This window comes from Ambystoma mexicanum, chromosome 1p (assembly GCF_040938575.1).
Source record: "Ambystoma mexicanum isolate Mex_15411 chromosome 1p, UKY_AmexF1_1, whole genome shotgun sequence".
Taxonomy (NCBI): Eukaryota; Metazoa; Chordata; class Amphibia; order Caudata; family Ambystomatidae; genus Ambystoma; species Ambystoma mexicanum.
In genome coordinates this window covers 1119857631-1119876951 of record NC_090921.1, presented here as the reverse complement: position 1 = coordinate 1119876951, position 19321 = coordinate 1119857631, and the positions used below count along the sequence as shown (strand labels likewise).

Genomic DNA, 19321 nt, shown 5'->3' with positions numbered 1-19321 from the left:
TATGGTCATGAAGACCTGTGCTCGTGAGTAGCAGTAAGGAGGGCATCTTACTTACAGAGAAGCTGAAGTCTTCCAGAGAGGATCGAGTCTTCCAGAGAGGATCGAGTCTTCCAGAGAGGATCGAGTCTTCCAGAGAGGGGGTCTGGAAAGTGGATGTAGCAGGGAGATCTCCAGCCGCTTCCGCTTGGAAAACAGAAGTGGATCGGGTATAAATAGTCGCGGGTGACGTCACACTGCGGCCATTTTAATTGTTATAAAAGTCATTCGCGCATGCGCAAAAAATGACGAAAAAAAGTGTCGGAAATGTCACGAGGATCGGGTATAAATGGTTGCGCGATGACGTCACACCGCGGCCATTTTTAATTTTTCTATGTCATTCGCATGTGGCGCTAAGATGACGAAAAAAGTCTGATGAGGACAAGTTCTTGCTCTTGATCAAGATCTAGATTTGGCAAATAAGGCGAGGTATAGTGAAGAAGAAAGTGTTGTCTATGGCTAAATACATGGTGCTAGACACCCGATTACAAAGGGAGAATTGGATTTAATGTTTCTGATCATGACACAAAGTTAGGTCATGCAAATCATGGGGCGTTGTCCATGGCTAAAAACATGGTACTTGACACTAAATTAAAAAGGAAAAATATAAAAAAAGAAAAGAAAATGGATGTACTGCCTCTTAAAGTGTGTGTGGAAAGGCATAAAAAATATGTTGTACATGGCTATAAACCTGGTACTAGTCATAGGTAGTAAAAGTAAAAAAATAAGTAAATGGTGTGTTGGCTATATGCATAAAGATGTCATAACCCCGGGGAGGGAATTGTAGTGTTACTACAACATTCTTTACAAGGAATATTTCACATAATCCACATTAATCAAACACAAGTCCAATATAAGAACAAAGAACATAAAATCACCAGTCTAGACAGTACCGAGATCAAAAACACAACATCTCTCAAATGAGAATGGTGATCTTCGAAGTAGTCCATCCATTATCAAGAGGTGGAGACCTACCAAAACTCATAGCACAAAGAGAACTTTACTGGATTCAAAAACTTGATGCAATGTTCCCACTTGGGATGAATGAGGAGTACTACTTCGGTCCATTCTTATAAACATACCTCATGAGGGTACCTGATGCAACCCTGCCTCTCCTTGCTTTTAAAGACAACTCAATATTATCTAATCTATATTTTGCTTCGAAAGAGAATCACCCCAAAAATTCCTTTGTACTCTATACACAATAGGTCATACAAAGTGAAAGCATAATTAAGATGACCTGATGATGAGATTGTACACCCCATAGTGGGTCAGCCAAGGGTGAAAACTAAAACTATATGACGATGCATTACTTACCGTAAAAGCATTTCTGATGGTTGTATCTGCTTAGATTCACATGCTGTGCATAGGTCCGACATCCAGTGGTCACTGCGGAGTATTGCATTTTGTTTTTCGTAGTCGAAAAGGGGACGTCGACAAGGCGTGTCTGTAACACTATCCCTATAGTGACGTGCGTTGTACCCATAATCCCTCACGCGTCGAGGTCCCTCTGTATTTTTCTGCCCTGAGGGAGCCTTCTAGACGTGAGTGAGTACAGAAAAGAGAGATATAGAAAAGGATGTCTATGTTCCTTCCATCCGAGCTGGGAGGAAGGGTGGGCGCATGTGAACCTAAGCAGATACAACCATCAGAAATGCTTTTACGGTAAGTAATGCATTGTCTTCTAATGTTTGTTAATCTGCTTAGAATCACATGCTGTGCATAGACTAGCGAGCAGTACCCGGAGTTGGAGGTGGGTTGTGAGAAGGAAAAGTAGAGAAAAGATGTCTTAATACTGCTTGTCCCACCTGGGAATCAGATCTAGAGTGGGCATCTAGACAGTAGTGTTTTGTAAAGGTGTGTACAGAACTCCAGGTTGCCGCTTTGCAGATGGACTCAAGGGGAACATTTGCAATGAATGCTATGGATGCCCCAGTGCCTCGAGTAGAGTGTGCTCTTGGCTTGAAGGGTAGTTCTCTCTTAGCAAGAGTGTAACAGAGAGTGATGCTTTGTACAATCCATCTAGATATAGTGGATTTTGAAACTGCATCTCCTTCTCTTCCTGCTGCCACTGAGGCAAAGAACTGATTAGTCTTTCTCAGTGGACTAGTTCTTTCCATGTAAAACATGACAGCTCTGCGCACATCAAGTGTATGCAGGCTTTTTTCTCCTAGAATTGAAGGATTTTGAAAGAACGTTGGTAGTTCTATAGACTGGTTGACATGGAATTTTGAGATGAATTTCGGTGCGAACCTTGGGTGTGTGCGTAGAACCACTTTATCCTTGTGAACTGTTACAAAGGGGTCTAAAACCGAAAGGGCCTGTAGTTCACTTACTCTCCTAATGGAGGTAATAGCTATTAGGAAAGCAGTCTTAAGAGTGAGATCTTTAAGAGTTGCCTTGTGCATGGGTTCAAAGGGTGACCCCATGAGCCTGCTGAGTACCACATTTAGATCCCAGCCGGGAGCTGGGTTTGCTATTGGAGGGTGTATTCTCTTTACCCCTTCCATGAAGGCTTTGATAACTGGGATCTTCCACCACGATACTTTGAGTTGTGAAGTGGTGTAAGCAGAAAGCGCTGCCAGGTGTACTTTAATATAATTGAATACTAGACCCGAGTCCAGTAAATGGGTCAGGTACAGAATAATTTGTGTGGGAGAGCAGTCAACAGGGTTGATACTCTTCCCTCGACACCAGATGACAAATCTTTTCCATTTGCTAGAATAGCAGTGACGAGTGTTAGGCTTTCTGGCCTCTCTGAGGATGTCCATGCACCTCTGTGGAAGTTGTAAATGTCCAAATTCTATGACCTCAGGTGCCAGGCTGCTAAGTTCATGGTCTGAGGGCATGGGTGCAGTGTCCTGCCCCTGTCTTGTGACAGCATGTTGTACAGGCAGGGCAGTTTCACTGGAGGAGATAGAGACATCTCCAACAAGTGAGCGAACCATGGCTGTCGGGCCCACATAGGGGCCACCAGTATCATGGTAACTTGTTCCTGGTGCATCTTGTGTACTATCTTTTTGAGAAGGGAAGTCGGGGGAAAAGCGTAAACAAATTTCCCGGACCATGGAATCGATGGACTGTTCCCCTTGGACTGGTTCTGGGGGTACCTGGAGGCGTAATCTTGGCATTGAGAGTTTTCCAGAGTTGCGAACAGGTCTATTTCTGGGAAACCCCACTGTGTGAAGACGTCGAAGACGATGTCTTCTTGTAACCGCCATTCGTACTCTACGGGCAGGGGGAAGTCTCTGCTGAGTTCATCTGCTAGCAGATTATTTATTTTATTTATTTATTTGTTTATATAGCGCTAAAGCCCGCGGGCATCAGAACGCTAACAAATAGACAAAGACAACAATAATGGTGACGGGACTAGACGGAAGAGATCTGAATTAACTCAAAGTGGTTCTAGGTGTTTCTAGGTTTTACTTAAAAAGAAAAGTTTTCAGTTTTTTCCTGAAGATGAGGTAGTTGGGTTCAAGTTTAAGTAAGGTGGGTAGGTCGTTCCATTTCCCGATGACTATAGTCGGGAAAGCCTTACCAAGGCCCTGTTGTTTTTTAGTGGTTATGGTTTGTAATTTGCCTGTGTTTGATGATCTGAGGCTCCGGGATGGTTCATACCATTTGAAATGTTTCTTGAGGTAGGCCGGGGCTGTGCCGTAGAGACAACGATGTACCATGGTAAGAGACTTGAAGGAGATTCTCTCCTCCATAGCCAGCCAGTGGAGGGCTTTCCTTTCTCCAGAGATGTGTTCTCTCCATGTTTTTCCAGTGATCGTTCTGATGGCGTTGTTTTGAATGATTTGGCATCTTTTCAGGCACTTGCTATTTGCTCCCAAGAGTAGGGAGTTTCCGTAGTCCAATCTAGATAGTATAGTGGCCCTAGCAATGATGGTGCTATTCTTTTGGTCTAACAGTGGTCTGATCTTTTTGAGGAGAATTTGATGGTACTGGCAATTTTTTTTAAGATAGCTTGTGTGTGCTTCAGCTCCAAGAGAGGCTTGAAGATACACGCCTAGGGTCTTTACTTTTGCTGATACTGGGATCTGGATGTTTTTGATGGTGAAAGAGTTGAAAGCAGGGCTCAATTTCTTTCTGGCTTGTGTGGATCCGAAGATCATGAGCTCGGTCTTAGAGCCGTTTAGACACATCCAGTTTTCTTTCATCCAATGTTCGATGGTGTTGTAGAGGATGATAAGTTTATCGTTGTCTGTTTGGTGGTTTCCACTGAGTTCAAATACCAGTTGGGTATCGTCAGCGAAGTTGGTGAAGAATATGCCCATCTGGGATAACATGGTGCATAGGCATCTCATATAGAGGTTAAAAAGTAGTGGGGAGAAGCTGGCTCCCTGAGGGACTCCGCAATCAACTAGCTTAGCGCTGGATGCTTTGTCTCCCCAGACAATCTTAGATTGTCTGTTTTGTAGGAAAGAGGCGATCCATTCAATGGCTCCCGTTGAGCAATTACCTGATTTTTCAAGGGCCTCGCGGAGTTTGGCATGATCTAGCAGGTCAAACGCCGCCGAAAGGTCCAATAGTATCAGCAGCCCCGCCTTGCCTCTGTCCAGAATGGAAAGCATTTCAGTTTGGAGGTCCAATAGGGCTGACTCGGTGCTATGGCTGGATCTAAACCCAGATTGTTGTGGATGAAGAAGGTTGTTTTCATCAATGTAACTTTGAAGTTGGTCAGTAGCTATTTTATCCATAATTTTCAGCAGAAAATTACAATTTGTGATGGGCCTGAGGTTGGCAGGGTCCTGTTGGTTGAGGTCTGGTTTTTTTGGTAAGGGAGTGACCGTAACTGTTTTGATGGTGTTTGGGACAGTATGGTCTCTGAATGAGGCATTTACCATTCTAGTAAGAAAGGGACAAAAGATATCGGGATTTTCAAGAATGAATTTAGGGGGAAGAATGTTTTCTGAACATGAGGTGCACCTCATGGTGGATAACGTTTTCTTCATTGTGTTGACTGTGGTGGGTCGAAAATGAAATTTGGAGACTTCTATCTTGATGTTATGTTCTATGGGGAGAGTCTTGACTGGAATATTTGTGGTCTGGCAGTTGATGATGGTTTCTCTGGCTTTAGTCATTTTATTTTGGAAGGCGGTTTGGACGTTCTCACAGTCTGTTTCCGTTGGTTGAAACGGTGGTGTGAGTGTTGTGGGCTTATCAATGGATTTAAGGATCTGGAATAGTTTTCCAGTGGAGTTTGCTGCGGTACTTATGCTGTCGTTATAGTGGTTTTTCTTCAAATCCACTAGTTTTGATTTATATAATTGGTCTGCTGTCTTCCAGTTGCTTTTATTAATTTCGGAGGGATCTTTTAGCCATTTCCTTTCAAGAATTCTTTTGTCCTTTTTAAGCTTAACGGCTTCTGCGGTGAACCATTTTTGGTGGTTTGGGTTAGGCCTAACTTTTTTGTCTTTCAGGGGGGCATGGGTGTCTAACAGTTTAAGCATGCCTTGGTTATAGGTTTGAATTATATGTTTACTATGGTCATTGTCCTTGGTGGAGCTCATGATTTTCTGCATTTCCTCAGAGAGCATACTACTAGTGATTTTTCTCAAGTTTCTGGCCATGACTGATTTAGGTAAGTTAGCTGGTTTTCCCTTGTTGAATTTCAATGGTAGGGAGATTTCGATTTTAAAATGGTCTGACCATATGCAGGGGTAAGTGCCGAGCATAGTTATTTTCATTTATCATAGTTATTGAGTTCCCCTGGTACATGTGATAGTAGGAACATGTGTTTGAGAGCCCACTTCCAGATGTTCTGGGACAGCTTGGACAGTCCTGGAGAGTGAGTGCCCCCTTGCTTGTTGAGGTAGTACATGGCTGTGGTGCTGTCTGTGAGGACCATCACTGTCTTTACTTGTAGGTGTTCCTGAAAGGCTTTCAGTGCTTTGAACACCGCTAGTAGTTCCAGCAGGTTTATATGCTTGGATGCTAAGCTCGGAGTCCACGCTCCGTGAGCAGTGTGATGGGATAGGTGAGCCCCCCATCCTGTAAGGGATGCGTCTGTGGTTAGAGTGGCTTCCACTGCGGGTGTGGCAAAAGTTTTCCCTAATAACAGGTTTTCTTTTGTCCACCACCGTAGCGAGAGAACCAAGGCCTGCGAGACCACCACTAGATCGTCCCATTGTCCGCTGGCCTGACACCACTGGCTGTTGAGCCACTCTTGCATTGGGCGCATGCGCAGGCGCGCGTGAGGTACCAAATAAATACATGACGCCATCATTCCTAGCAAGCGTATTGCTTTGCGTACCGTCACCTCTCGACCTGCCACATAATGGGGGATCTGAAACAGCATGTTTTGGACCCTCTCGTTGGAGGGGAAGACGAGGCCGTCCTTTGTTCGAATTAGAGCCCCTAGGAATTGTTTGATTTGGCTGGGGTCTAAGCTGGACTTCTTTTCGTTGATGGAGAAGCACAGTTGGAACAAAAGGTCTACAGTCTTTTGGGTATTGGAGAAGCATGTTTCGTAAGAATCCCCTGTTATGAGCCAGTCGTCGAGGTAAGGGTATACCGGGATGGATAACCTGCGCAGGTGATCCGCTGCCACTGCCAGTACTTTCGTGAATACCCTTGGTGCAGATGCTATCCCGAAGGGTAGTACTCTGAACTGGTAGTGTTTGTTCTCTATCTTGAACCTGAGGTATTTTCTGTGCGCTGGCAACATTAAAATATGAAAGTATGCATCTTTCATGTCCAGTGTTGTCATGTTATCCCCCTGTGATAACAGTGGGATTACTTCCTGCAAGTATGTACAAGAGGGGAGTTGAGGTGGAGATGCGCTGAACACCATATGAATAAGGAGCACTAATTATAAAATTGATGCTTTAATTGTTGTAGAAACAGCCGACACGTGTTTCGACACGCAAGTCGTTTTCAAGGCTGAGTAGTCACATACAACATTTGATTTATCATATTATTCATGACAGAAAAGAGGATACAAAAAATTGTAACAATCACATTGAATTTGAAAAAAGTAAATACAGACCATATCACATAAAGTTAAAAAATAGTAGTGACATATAGCAAAAAAGATAGTGACATATAGCAAATATCATAATATTATATGAATAAGAATCATTGGCATACCGTAAACCATGGTTGGAGGGTGGAGTAAACAGAAGCAAACGGTAGTTGAAAATAATGAAACAAAAACAGAAAATATACAGTAAGAAACAAGCTTAAACATTTGAGGAATACATCCTTCCTTAAATGGAAGAACAAAAGAAACACATAAAAAGGGGGATTTCCTTGACCTATGCGCTACAATACCGGAGCCCTCAATCAAGCATGGTGTGCACACTTCACCCATGCAAATAATGAAATTGTGAACTGATCGGCACCAAAAGTTAATGGACACACGTTGAGTAGAAACCAATAGCTAATGCAAAAGATACAAGATCAAAGTAATAAATTGAGCTTACCACAAGAACACAGAGTATATCGAAGAAATCAATAAGTGGGAAATCCCTGTGTAGAACAAGCATGAATGTCAGTTGGACAACTCAAAACAAAGGATTGCTGATAATTTTAAGAAAATACAAGATATAACCCAAAATATTCGAGTCTACATACCACAAGAAGCAGCGCGTTATAAGTATTACGCTGGTGTCAAGTCCAAGCCGTGATGGCCGTAACCAATATATAACCTGAAAACCAATCAGTAGAATATCTAAGTACTTCAGCCAGATAGTATGGAATCAAATCACTGACTATTCAGCAGCAAAAGATCAAACTCACTCGTTGGATCGAGCAGTCACAGTTACAGAGGAATTCCCCAGAGCAGTCATCTGTACCAAACATTGGAAAAAGATAAAGAAAAGGCAACCGACGTCACAGCGGTGACGTAGGTTGCGTCGCATGCATCTGGCGTCGCGTGAGTGACGTCAGATGTAAACAAACAGTAAAAGTGAAAATAAAAATAGGACTAAGCCGTCAAGTAGGGATAGTATAGAGAAAACTACTAATATGTGGCCGGTTACCAAATACTAATTAAAAAAGAGAAGGAAATAGTAGAAAAGAAGCAGCAGACGTCACAGCGGTGACGTCCGTTGCGTAGAACGCTGTTAGCGTCGCCCTGATGACGTAAGTATATTCAAACAACCTATTCCAATGGTAGGGCATATCAAATATTTAAATTGAAATGGAAAAACATTTTTTATTAAAACTAAGGGTGCCAGTGCACACGAGCATGATGTAGCGGCTCCGGCAAAGTGCGTCTCCATGTCCTATTCAAAAAAACATACAATCCATTTTGATTCATTAATCAGAATTATTATAGAAATACAGACATCTCGTGGTCTGTGTTGAGACCCCGTGTGGTACAACGAAATAAGCAAATAATTTTCGCCTCCATTTGGCGCAATTTCAGCTCAAGGTTGCCACCCCTTTTCCCCTTATGAGCCTTCATCAGACCAATAAAGCGCAAGTCAGCAATGTCATCTAGCTGATGTTCCAATTGCCAATGAACGGCCAAGGGTGACTTTGGTTCAAGCATTTTAAGGCTAGACAAGTGTTCCCGGATTCGGATACGGAGTTGACGAATGGTGCTACCCACATACAATTTCTCACAGGTACAAATGATAGCATAGACCACATGAGTAGTCTTGCAATTAATAAAATCACGTATTTGAATTTGAGTTCCAAAATGGTCACAAAAGGTTTTGCATTTAGCAACAGCCCAAGGGCATTGGTTACAATTACCACATTTATGAAAACCCCCCGGTTGTTTTAACCACATAGAAGAACTTGGTTGGTTATCAAAAAATGAAGGACTCACAATACTTTTGATCGTAGGTGATCTTGTAAAGGTAAATTTGGGCTTTGGAGTCAAGAATGGTTGTAAATCTTTGTCAAGTCTTAGAATATGCCAATGCTTTGCAACCATTTTATATAGCAATGAAGAATCATTCGTGAATGGAGTGATTAGTGAGATATGTGAGGGATGCTCTTTTGACCTAGTCACATTAGTCAGGAGGTCACGTTGATGAGTTTGGGTGAATTTGGAGTAAGCCTTGTAAATAACTGAACTCTTATACCCTCGATTGAGGAAGCGTTGATTAAGGATATTGCATTCTCTTTTATAGTCACTGGATAGAGTACAATTACGTCTGGCTCTATGAAATTCTCCCGTTGGGATGTTATCAATGATAGCACGTTGGTGATTGCTCTGTGCAGCCAAAATTGAATTCACTTCAGTAGGTTTTCTAAAAGTATTGGTAAGTACAGTGTTTCCTACAACAAAGATATGTAAATCCAAGAAGTCAATTTCACATGAGTTCAAAAGACCAATAAGGCGAATTCCAAACCTATTGGTGTTGGCATGACCTAGAAAAGTAGTGAAAGAGTCTTCAGACCCTTTCCAAATTAGAAAAATATCGTCAATGTAACGACGCCACATCACAATATTTGACACAAATTGCACTTGATTGAGGATATGCGTTTCTTCATAGAAAGACATAAAAAGGTTAGCCAAGGAGGGTGCAAACTTGGCCCCCATGGCAACCCCCCTCACCTGCAGATAGAATTGGTCATTGAAAATAAACATATTGTTCCCGAGTACAAATTGTAAGAATTGCTTCAACATAGATACATGGTCAGAATAGGATGCTGAGGTGTTCCTAAACACATAGTCAATTGTCTGTAGTGCTAAATCACTTCAGTGGCCTCTCGAAATATCTGGATGAGGCACTTAAACCTTTTGTTATACAAATGCCATCCTACATACGTGATAGTGCTCACATTTTACAGTCCTTGCAAGATATTATTTGGGAACCAGATTATCTTTTGGCAACAATTGATGTAGTTGCACTCTATACTAATATCAATCATGATTTAGCACTACAGACAATTGACTATGTGTTTAGGAACACCTCAGCATCCTATTCTGACCATGTATCTATGTTGAAGCAATTCTTACAATTTGTACTCGGGAACAATATGTTTATTTTCAATGACCAATTCTATCTGCAGGTGAGGGGGGTTGCCATGGGGGCCAAGTTTGCACCCTCCTTGGCTAACCTTTTTATGTCTTTCTATGAAGAAACGCATATCCTCAATCAAGTGCAATTTGTGTCAAATATTGTGATGTGGCGTCGTTACATTGACGATATTTTTCTAATTTGGAAAGGGTCTGAAGACTCTTTCACTACTTTTCTAGGTCATGCCAACACCAATAGGTTTGGAATTCGCCTTATTGGTCTTTTGAACTCATGTGAAATTGACTTCTTGGATTTACATATCTTTGTTGTAGGAAACACTGTACTTACCAATACTTTTAGAAAACCTACTGAAGTGAATTCAATTTTGGCTGCACAGAGCAATCACCAACGTGCTATCATTGATAACATCCCAACGGGAGAATTTCATAGAGCCAGACGTAATTGTACTCTATCCAGTGACTATAAAAGAGAATGCAATATCCTTAATCAACGCTTCCTCAATCGAGGGTATAAGAGTTCAGTTATTTACAAGGCTTACTCCAAATTCACCCAAACTCATCAACGTGACCTCCTGACTAATGTGACTAGGTCAAAAGAGCATCCCTCACATATCTCACTAATCACTCCATTCACGAATGATTCTTCATTGCTATATAAAATGGTTGCAAAGCATTGGCATATTCTAAGACTTGACAAAGATTTACAACCATTCTTGACTCCAAAGCCCAAATTTACCTTTACAAGATCACCTACGATCAAAAGTATTGTGAGTCCTTCATTTTTTGATAACCAACCAAGTTCTTCTATGTGGTTAAAACAACCGGGGGGTTTTCATAAATGTGGTAATTGTAACCAATGCCCTTGGGCTGTTGCTAAATGCAAAACCTTTTGTGACCATTTTGGAACTCAAATTCAAATACGTGATTTTATTAATTGCAAGACTACTCATGTGGTCTATGCTATCATTTGTACCTGTGAGAAATTGTATGTGGGTAGCACCATTCGTCAACTCCGTATCCGAATCCGGGAACACTTGTCTAGCCTTAAAATGCTTGAACCAAAGTCACCCTTGGCCGTTCATTGGCAATTGGAACATCAGCTAGATGACATTGCTGACTTGCGCTTTATTGGTCTGATGAAGGCTCATAAGGGGAAAAGGGGTGGCAACCTTGAGCTGAAATTGCGCCAAATGGAGGCGAAAATTATTTGCTTATTTCGTTGTACCACACGGGGTCTCAACACAGACCACGAGATGTCTGTATTTCTATAATAATTCTGATTAATGAATCAAAATGGATTGTATGTTTTTTTGAATAGGACATGGAGACGCACTTTGCCGGAGCCGCTACATCATGCTCGTGTGCACTGGCACCCTTAGTTTTAATAAAAAATGTTTTTCCATTTCAATTTAAATATTTGATATGCCCTACCATTGGAATAGGTTGTTTGAATATACTTACGTCATCAGGGCGACGCTAACAGCGTTCTACGCAACGGACGTCACCGCTGTGACGTCTGCTGCTTCTTTTCTACTATTTCCTTCTCTTTTTTAATTAGTATTTGGTAACCGGCCACATATTAGTAGTTTTCTCTATACTATCCCTACTTGACGGCTTAGTCCTATTTTTATTTTCACTTTTACTGTTTGTTTACATCTGACGTCACTCACGCGACGCCAGATGCATGCGACGCAACCTACGTCACCGCTGTGACGTCGGTTGCCTTTTCTTTATCTTTTTCCAATGTTTGGTACAGATGACTGCTCTGGGGAATTCCTCTGTAACTGTGACTGCTCGATCCAACGAGTGAGTTTGATCTTTTGCTGCTGAATAGTCAGTGATTTGATTCCATACTATCTGGCTGAAGTACTTAGATATTCTACTGATTGGTTTTCAGGTTATATATTGGTTACGGCCATCACGGCTTGGACTTGACACCAGCGTAATACTTATAACGCGCTGCTTCTTGTGGTATGTAGACTCGAATATTTTGGGTTATATCTTGTATTTTCTTAAAATTATCAGCAATCCTTTGTTTTGAGTTGTCCAACTGACATTCATGCTTGTTCTACACAGGGATTTCCCACTTATTGATTTCTTCGATATACTCTGTGTTCTTGTGGTAAGCTCAATTTATTACTTTGATCTTGTATCTTTTGCATTAGCTATTGGTTTCTACTCAACGTGTGTCCATTAACTTTTGGTGCCGATCAGTTCACAATTTCATTATTTGCATGGGTGAAGTGTGCACACCATGCTTGATTGAGGGCTCCGGTATTGTAGCGCATAGGTCAAGGAAATCCCCCTTTTTATGTGTTTCTTTTGTTCTTCCATTTAAGGAAGGATGTATTCCTCAAATGTTTAAGCTTGTTTCTTACTGTATATTTTCTGTTTTTGTTTCATTATTTTCAACTACCGTTTGCTTCTGTTTACTCCACCCTCCAACCATGGTTTACGGTATGCCAATGATTCTTATTCATATAATATTATGATATTTGCTATATGTCACTATCTTTTTTGCTATATGTCACTACTATTTTTTAACTTTATGTGATATGGTCTGTATTTACTTTTTTCAAATTCAATGTGATTGTTACAATTTTTTGTATCCTCTTTTCTGTCATGAATAATATGATAAATCAAATGTTGTATGTGACTACTCAGCCTTGAAAACGACTTGCGTGTCGAAACACGTGTCGGCTGTTTCTACAACAATTAAAGCATCAATTTTATAATTAGTGCTCCTTATTCATATGGTGTTCAGCGCATCTCCACCTCAACTCCCCTCTTGTACATATTTTCTGGTACCAGCCAGGGTGGACTGGCTGGCGTAGGTGGTAGTGCAGCTCACACTTCAATTTCTCCAGTATCAACACCAACAGTGAATACTAGCGCACAGACCTCGAATGCGATAATCCACATCTACTTTGTTTTACTTCCTGCAAGGTCACCATACGAAACTTTTGGGGTTTGACAAACTTGTTCGCTGGGCGCAGATCTAATACAGGGCGCATGGTTAAGTCCTTTTTGGGTACAAGGAAGTACACTGAATAAATACCTTCTGTTACCTGAGTTAGGGGGACAGCCTCTATAGCTTCTTTTTTCAGTAGCTTTTCTACTTCTTGTAGAAGAATGGTGAGGTGTTCCGGTGTCATGTGTCGGTTCCGTGGGGGTCTGTACTTTGGGGAACCGTCGAATTCGATGCAGTATCCGTGGGCTATGGTGGATAATACCCAGCGGTCTGGCGATATTCCCTCCCATGCTGAAAGGAACGATGTTAGCCGGCCCCCGACCGGTGATGCATGGGAGGGGACCCGAATCTTCGGGTCATTTGTTGGTATTGGGCGTGGAACCTTTGGGGCTGGAGCCGCGACCTCTTCCCCTGCCACGGCGTTGGCCTCTTTGACTGAACTGGGTGTTACCCTGGTTAGAGGGCCAGTTGTTAGCAGAGTAAAATTGCTGTTGGTTTTGCTGCTGGTGTTGGCCACGAAAGGAGCGTCTACTGCCATAGCTGCGTCTGTTAGGGGGCCTAGAAATTTGGTCAAGAGTTTTGATGGTATTAAACTCTTTCTTCGCATGTTCTAGGGCCTCATCAACTGCTTTCCCAAACAGATGTGTTTCTTCTATGGGCTTATTTATCAGGGAAGCCTGGGTTTCCGGCTTAAATCCTGAATTGCGCAGCCAGACATGGCATTTGAGAAGTGTTCCCTGAACCAGGGAATGGCCAGCCGTCTCTGCGGCATCTAAGGAGTTCTTTACGATGCCCTGGTTTACAAGAGTTCCCTCTGAGATTGTAGCCAACAGGCATGAACGCAGGGGTTCTGGTGCGTCCTCTGCTTCGCCGCACAGCTTGCTCCACTGTGCATCTGCGTAGCTAGCAAGTAGGGAATTGTTATTTGCAATCCTAGTTGAAAAGGCGGCGGACGTTGTGATTCTCTTCCCAAGTGCGTAGAGCTTTTTGCCCTGTTTGTCAGGTGGTGCCTCACTAGTGGATAGTGGTACCCCTGCTCTTTTCCTTGTATTAGTAACCTCGAGGGAGTCCGGAATAGAATGGCCTCTTATGTACAACGGGTCAGAGGGCGAAGGGCTGAAGAGCTTTTCTATCCGAGGGTTGACCCCTCTGACTAAGGCAGGATTGGAAAGGGAAGGAGTTATTCTTCTCTTTATAGAAGCCAGGAGCGGAATAGATTGACTAACAGGGGCTTTTTCTTTAATAACTTTCTCTACAAAGTCTATGTCAGGAAGAGTCTCCCCTGTGTCTATTTCAAAATGCGCTGCTGCCTTGCGCAATAGTGCATTAAGTGAAGGTTGGTCATCTATGGGAGAGGTGTTTCCAATAGGTGAATCCTTGGGAGGAGAAGGGTGAAAGACATCGGGGTCTGAGTGCACTGATGGGGATTGCCAAGGCTGCGAGGTAGCTGTATCTTCTTCGAAAGCTCCTGCACTAGTGTAAGGATCTTCTTCAAACCCCTCTTCCTCATGTTCTTCCTCTCCACCCAAACACTCTCATCTTCCTGGAGGTATTGCTCCTCTTCCGTGAGGTCATATACGTCTGTAGAAGGGGGAAACAGCCTAGGAATTTTGACCCTAGGGTCATCCTGGGGCCATTCTCTTAGTCTTTTGGGTGCGGGTGGGTTTTGGTTTCCCAAAAACCTTTCCATTTTCTCCATACAAGAATGGAGTCTTTCAAGGGTCTCATGGGGGACCCCTGAATAGTCTAGAGGGGGGAAATCAGTGTTTTCACCTTCAAAACGCTTAGAACGCTTCCACAACGTCGAAGAAAGGTTTCCGTCGCCATCTGAAAAGCCCTCCGGTAGTTCCGAAGTGCCCTTAGATGAAAGGGGCAGTTCCTGGCTACTCTTATGCTTTTTCGGCGTTTCTATAGCTTTTTGTGCGGTATTTCATGTTTGTTTCGTCGTCCGCTTACGTGTGTCTTCGGAAACAATTCTCGCCAGGCTCTCGACAACGAGTTTGTCAGTAGAGGACTCTGGTGTCGACGTTGCCTGCGTCACGCGTTGCTCCTCGACGGCCGCTCTATGGAGCGTTACGTCGGATGATTTTGGGGTAGCGCCCGTGTTTGACGAAAGCCCAATCGCTGGTCGCGACTGCGTTTGCGGGTGGGGCTTGAGACCCTTACGGTCTGAGGTAGACGCCGGAGTGCCCTGCGTCCCCTTCGGCGCTGATGGATCCTTCGTCTTCGACGAAGAAGAGCTGTATGTTGTGTGCTTAGGCCTATGGGGTCTGTGTGCGTCCCTGTCGCCGGGGTGTTCATCCCCATGAGCAGGGCGTGAGCCGAGCCCGTCAGGGCCGGGGACGGACGTTGAGGAGCGCGAGCGCTCCTTCTGGGGGTTAATGACTTCCGTAACGGACGTCGAGTTATCACCGTCCTCGTCACTTTCTGTAACAGCGGCGGCTGGTGAGGAAACTGACTTCGACATAGCATAGTCCGCCCACCTCTTAACTTTGCGTTCTTTAAGAGTTCTTGGTTTCAAGAGCTTACAGGCCGCACAGCTGTCCTTATGATCGAGGGGCAAGCAACGATTACAGAGCTTGTGTTTGTCCTTCCAAGTGTATTTGCCCCTACAGCGTGGGCAAAACTTAAAAGGTGTCCTCTCCATAGCTGAGGCAATAACTGGTGATAACCCCAAGGGAAAGATTGGGGAGAAAAAGAAATTCTCAAAGAGAAGATAAAAGTTCGAACCCCCACTCTCCCTACTGTATGTTGGCCGACGAGGCCAGGCCACGTGTTCGGCAGCGCCGAAGGATCTCCTCCGTCTCTTCCCCTCCGTCGAAAACTTGCTCGGCGGAGAAACAGCTTCACAGCTAACGTCGAGGGGAGGGATCTTTAACAATATAATAAGTATAATTAAGGACCGAGGTCCGATAGTAAGTATTTGCAATGTCTCTCTAGGAGCTCCGCTTAAGGCGACCAGAAGCTGGGCGGAAAAAACAATCTGAGGGACCTCGACGCGTGAGGGATTATGGGTACAACGCATGTCACTATAGGGATAGTGTTACAGACACGCCTTGTCGACTTCCCCTTTTCGACTACGAAAAACAAAATGCAATACTCCGCAGTGACCACTGGATGACGGACCTATGCACAGCATGTGATTCTAAGCAGATTAACAAACATCAGAAATTTTTATACAGTTTGTATAAATAATGTCCCTTATGTCTTAATTATGTACAGGTACCTTACGGCATAATGACAAACATCTCCACAATCAATTTGATCTATGCTCCCTATGGCAACAACCAATTTGATTAATGGCCTATGTGAAATTTTCCTTGTAAATAATGTTGTATTAACACTACAATTCCCTCCCTGGGATTATATGACATCTTTATGCATATAGCTAACACACCTTTTACTTTATTCTTTTACTTTTATTACCTCTGACTAGTACCAGGTTTATAGCCATGTACAACATATTTTGTATGCCTTCCCTTACACACTTTACCTCATTTGACATACTGATCCCTGGGTCATGAACAGAGGCAGTACATCCATTTTCTTTTTTATATTTTTCCCTTTTTAATTTAGTGTCAAGTACCATGTTTTAGCCATGGACAACACCCCATGATTTGCATGACCTAACTTTGTGTCATGATCAGAAACATTAAATCCAATTCTCCCTTTGTAATCAGGTGTCTAGCACCATGTATGTAGCCACAGACAACACTTTCTTACTCACAATACCTCGCCTTATTTGCCAAACCTAGATCTTGATCAAGAGCAAGAACTTGTCCTTATTATCAGACTTTTGTGACATTTCCGGCACTTTTTTCGTCATCTTCGCACCACACACGAATGACAGAACAAATAAAAATGGCCGCGGTGTGATGTCACCCACGACCATTTATACCCGATCCTTGTGACATTTCCAGAACATTTGTCATTTTTTGCGCATGCACGAATGACGTATAACAATTAAAATGGCTGCAGTGTGTCATCATGCGCATGTGACGTCACCCGCGACTATTTATACCCGATCCACTTCCGTTTTCCAAGCGGAAGCGGCTGGAGATCTCCCTGCTACATCCACTTTCCAGACACCCTGGAAGACTCCATCCTCTCTGGAAGACTTCAGCTTCTCTGTAAGTAAGATGCCCTCCTCACTGCTACTCACGAGCACAGGTCTTCATGACCATATTAAATCCCTTTTCTTTCTCTTTGTCCACTATTTCTCTTCTCCATACAGGGTTGGACATCCAACCACCATTATTTGGGATAAATCCTTCTGAGGACTCAGCTGCAAAAAGGCCTGACTATACAAGCCCTATTTGACAGATTTAAGTAAGTGTACTACCTTTGTGTAGCCTTAGACATTGATGTCACCATTTGTTTTAGACTAGGACGACCCACCATCTGGCCAAAATAGTGGGGTGGCAGTGAGGGCACCTTTGGAAAAAACAGCCTGCACCTTCTTATAATTCTTTCCATGTAAGTAAGCATATAGGCTACATAATGCCACTATTCTTTAACACAAATAACTTTATTCATTAAAGGACACAATACTGATGTGTATGCCAGTTTATCAATTGCCTTAAATCTAGGAAATGTTGATTTGGTTGTCATTTACCTACTAAGGTACCTAGGATTAGAACATTGTCACTATGCCTCCGCTTTGTTAAAAAATGACCTTTAATCTAAAGGATGAAGTCATGATCCACACAGAAAAAGCGTTTTTGTGCCTCTACTTAGTAGCTATGAAGTTATGTCCTTTCTATATGAGCATATGAAAATTAATATGTACTAGTATGATTTATTAATATTGGATTATTAATTTTTCTTCAGAGAATTATTATGTGTAAGAAAAAAGAATATTTTGCCCCTGATGAAGAGTGAAAACAATACTCGAAACGCGTTGGGCCAGATCAAGACTTTACTTGTTTGTTAAAATTTGAATAAATATCTGTTTTAGATAAACATATGAATTGTCAAATATTAATTGGGGCATCTCAGAAAAATGTCTTTTCGGGCAACCGCAAGGAGAATAAGAACACTAAGAAATACCTGGTAAACTAAAAGGATATCTCTGTATTGCTGGGCCAGCAATACAATTATATCCTAATAACTACATACAGGCTTTTGCCCTTTTGATATTGTGCAGGGGACACGGGTTTCCCTAATGTGGAAACCTTTTCTCCTTTGCACCATAACTAGGGTGGCCTCCTAAAATCTGCCCAAAGAGTTGATTTTAGAAATACATCTCAACAACCACTACTTGCATTTATCGCAAAGCAATTAGTTTGTATCGGAATTCAGAAGGGGGTGAACCAAATGCTTGAAATGCCGAAAAGGTAAATCGATTTAAACAATATAGTCACAGAAGTGACAAGTGGAAGAGTCAATATAATACTTGCATCACTACAATTCGACAAGTTTGAAGAGGATGAGAGGCCAGATGAAGTTTTCATTTTTAGCAGTTCCTCTGGTATATTGTTATTGCATTTGTCCAACTGCTCCGTATTTAAGGTTACATCAGACTCTGGAAATAAGTAAATAGAAAATATTGCAATTAATGGCAAAATTTGTCAATTCTTAATGATTACAAATTAGACCAGTCAAGTGGTTAATCTAGCTAGTTTTACTGGTTAGAATAAAGTTGGTTTAAGGTAGAACACAATACAAACACTTAATTAGGTCCAACGATCTCCGTTTCAACCATGATCATTTCCACAACGCGCTGGAATATCAGATACTAGATTTAACTATATTTGAACATATACATGTTATCAGAATGCCATGCTTCAAATATCTACAGCTGTAAGCAGCCCTACAGATAAGGTGTATATCAGCCACTTTTACCCACAAAAAATTGGCAAATACACCCAAAAAATAAAGAGTAAAAATAATCCCAACAAAAAACAGGAAAAAGACAATCTTGCACCCTTGCTTTCACCCTCACAGCTTCATGCATATGTTTGGACCAGTAATGCACGTACTACGACAGGAAGAAACTATTTTAACTGCCTTATTGAAAGAAGTAAAAGTGTATCTTTTAATGTGCATGAATATCTAGGTGCAAATAAATATTACAAAAACATTTCCATTTCAGTTAAATCATATTTTTACTTACTTCTAAAAAACTCTCATTGGGAATGGACTTACATTTTTACTCTCTAAAAAATCATTTTTACTCCTAACTTTAAATAAATAGGAAGTAAACTCCCACTTCCAAATCTTATCTGGAGCACTAGCTGTAAGAATACAGTAAACTTGTAGATCTAAATGTATGCATTTTAGGGTAAGTTTGGTTCCAACAGATTATTATTAGCCAATACAATGCCTGTATATGTATCTAGGAAGAGACATGGACAGAGTCAAAATGT

General features: G+C 42.2%; 1 protein-coding gene across 2 annotated transcripts in view; it reads right to left on the bottom strand.

The window, feature by feature from the left end:
- The window catches only part of TENT4B (terminal nucleotidyltransferase 4B), a 471403-nt gene that overhangs the window by 84007 nt on the left and 368075 nt on the right, over positions 1–19321 (bottom strand). For both annotated transcript variants that reach the window (XM_069604766.1, XM_069604767.1), the window contains exon 10: positions 18353–18477. In XM_069604766.1, the coding sequence (XP_069460867.1) occupies positions 18353–18477 (125 nt within the window). The remainder of the gene's footprint in view (positions 1–18352; positions 18478–19321) is intronic.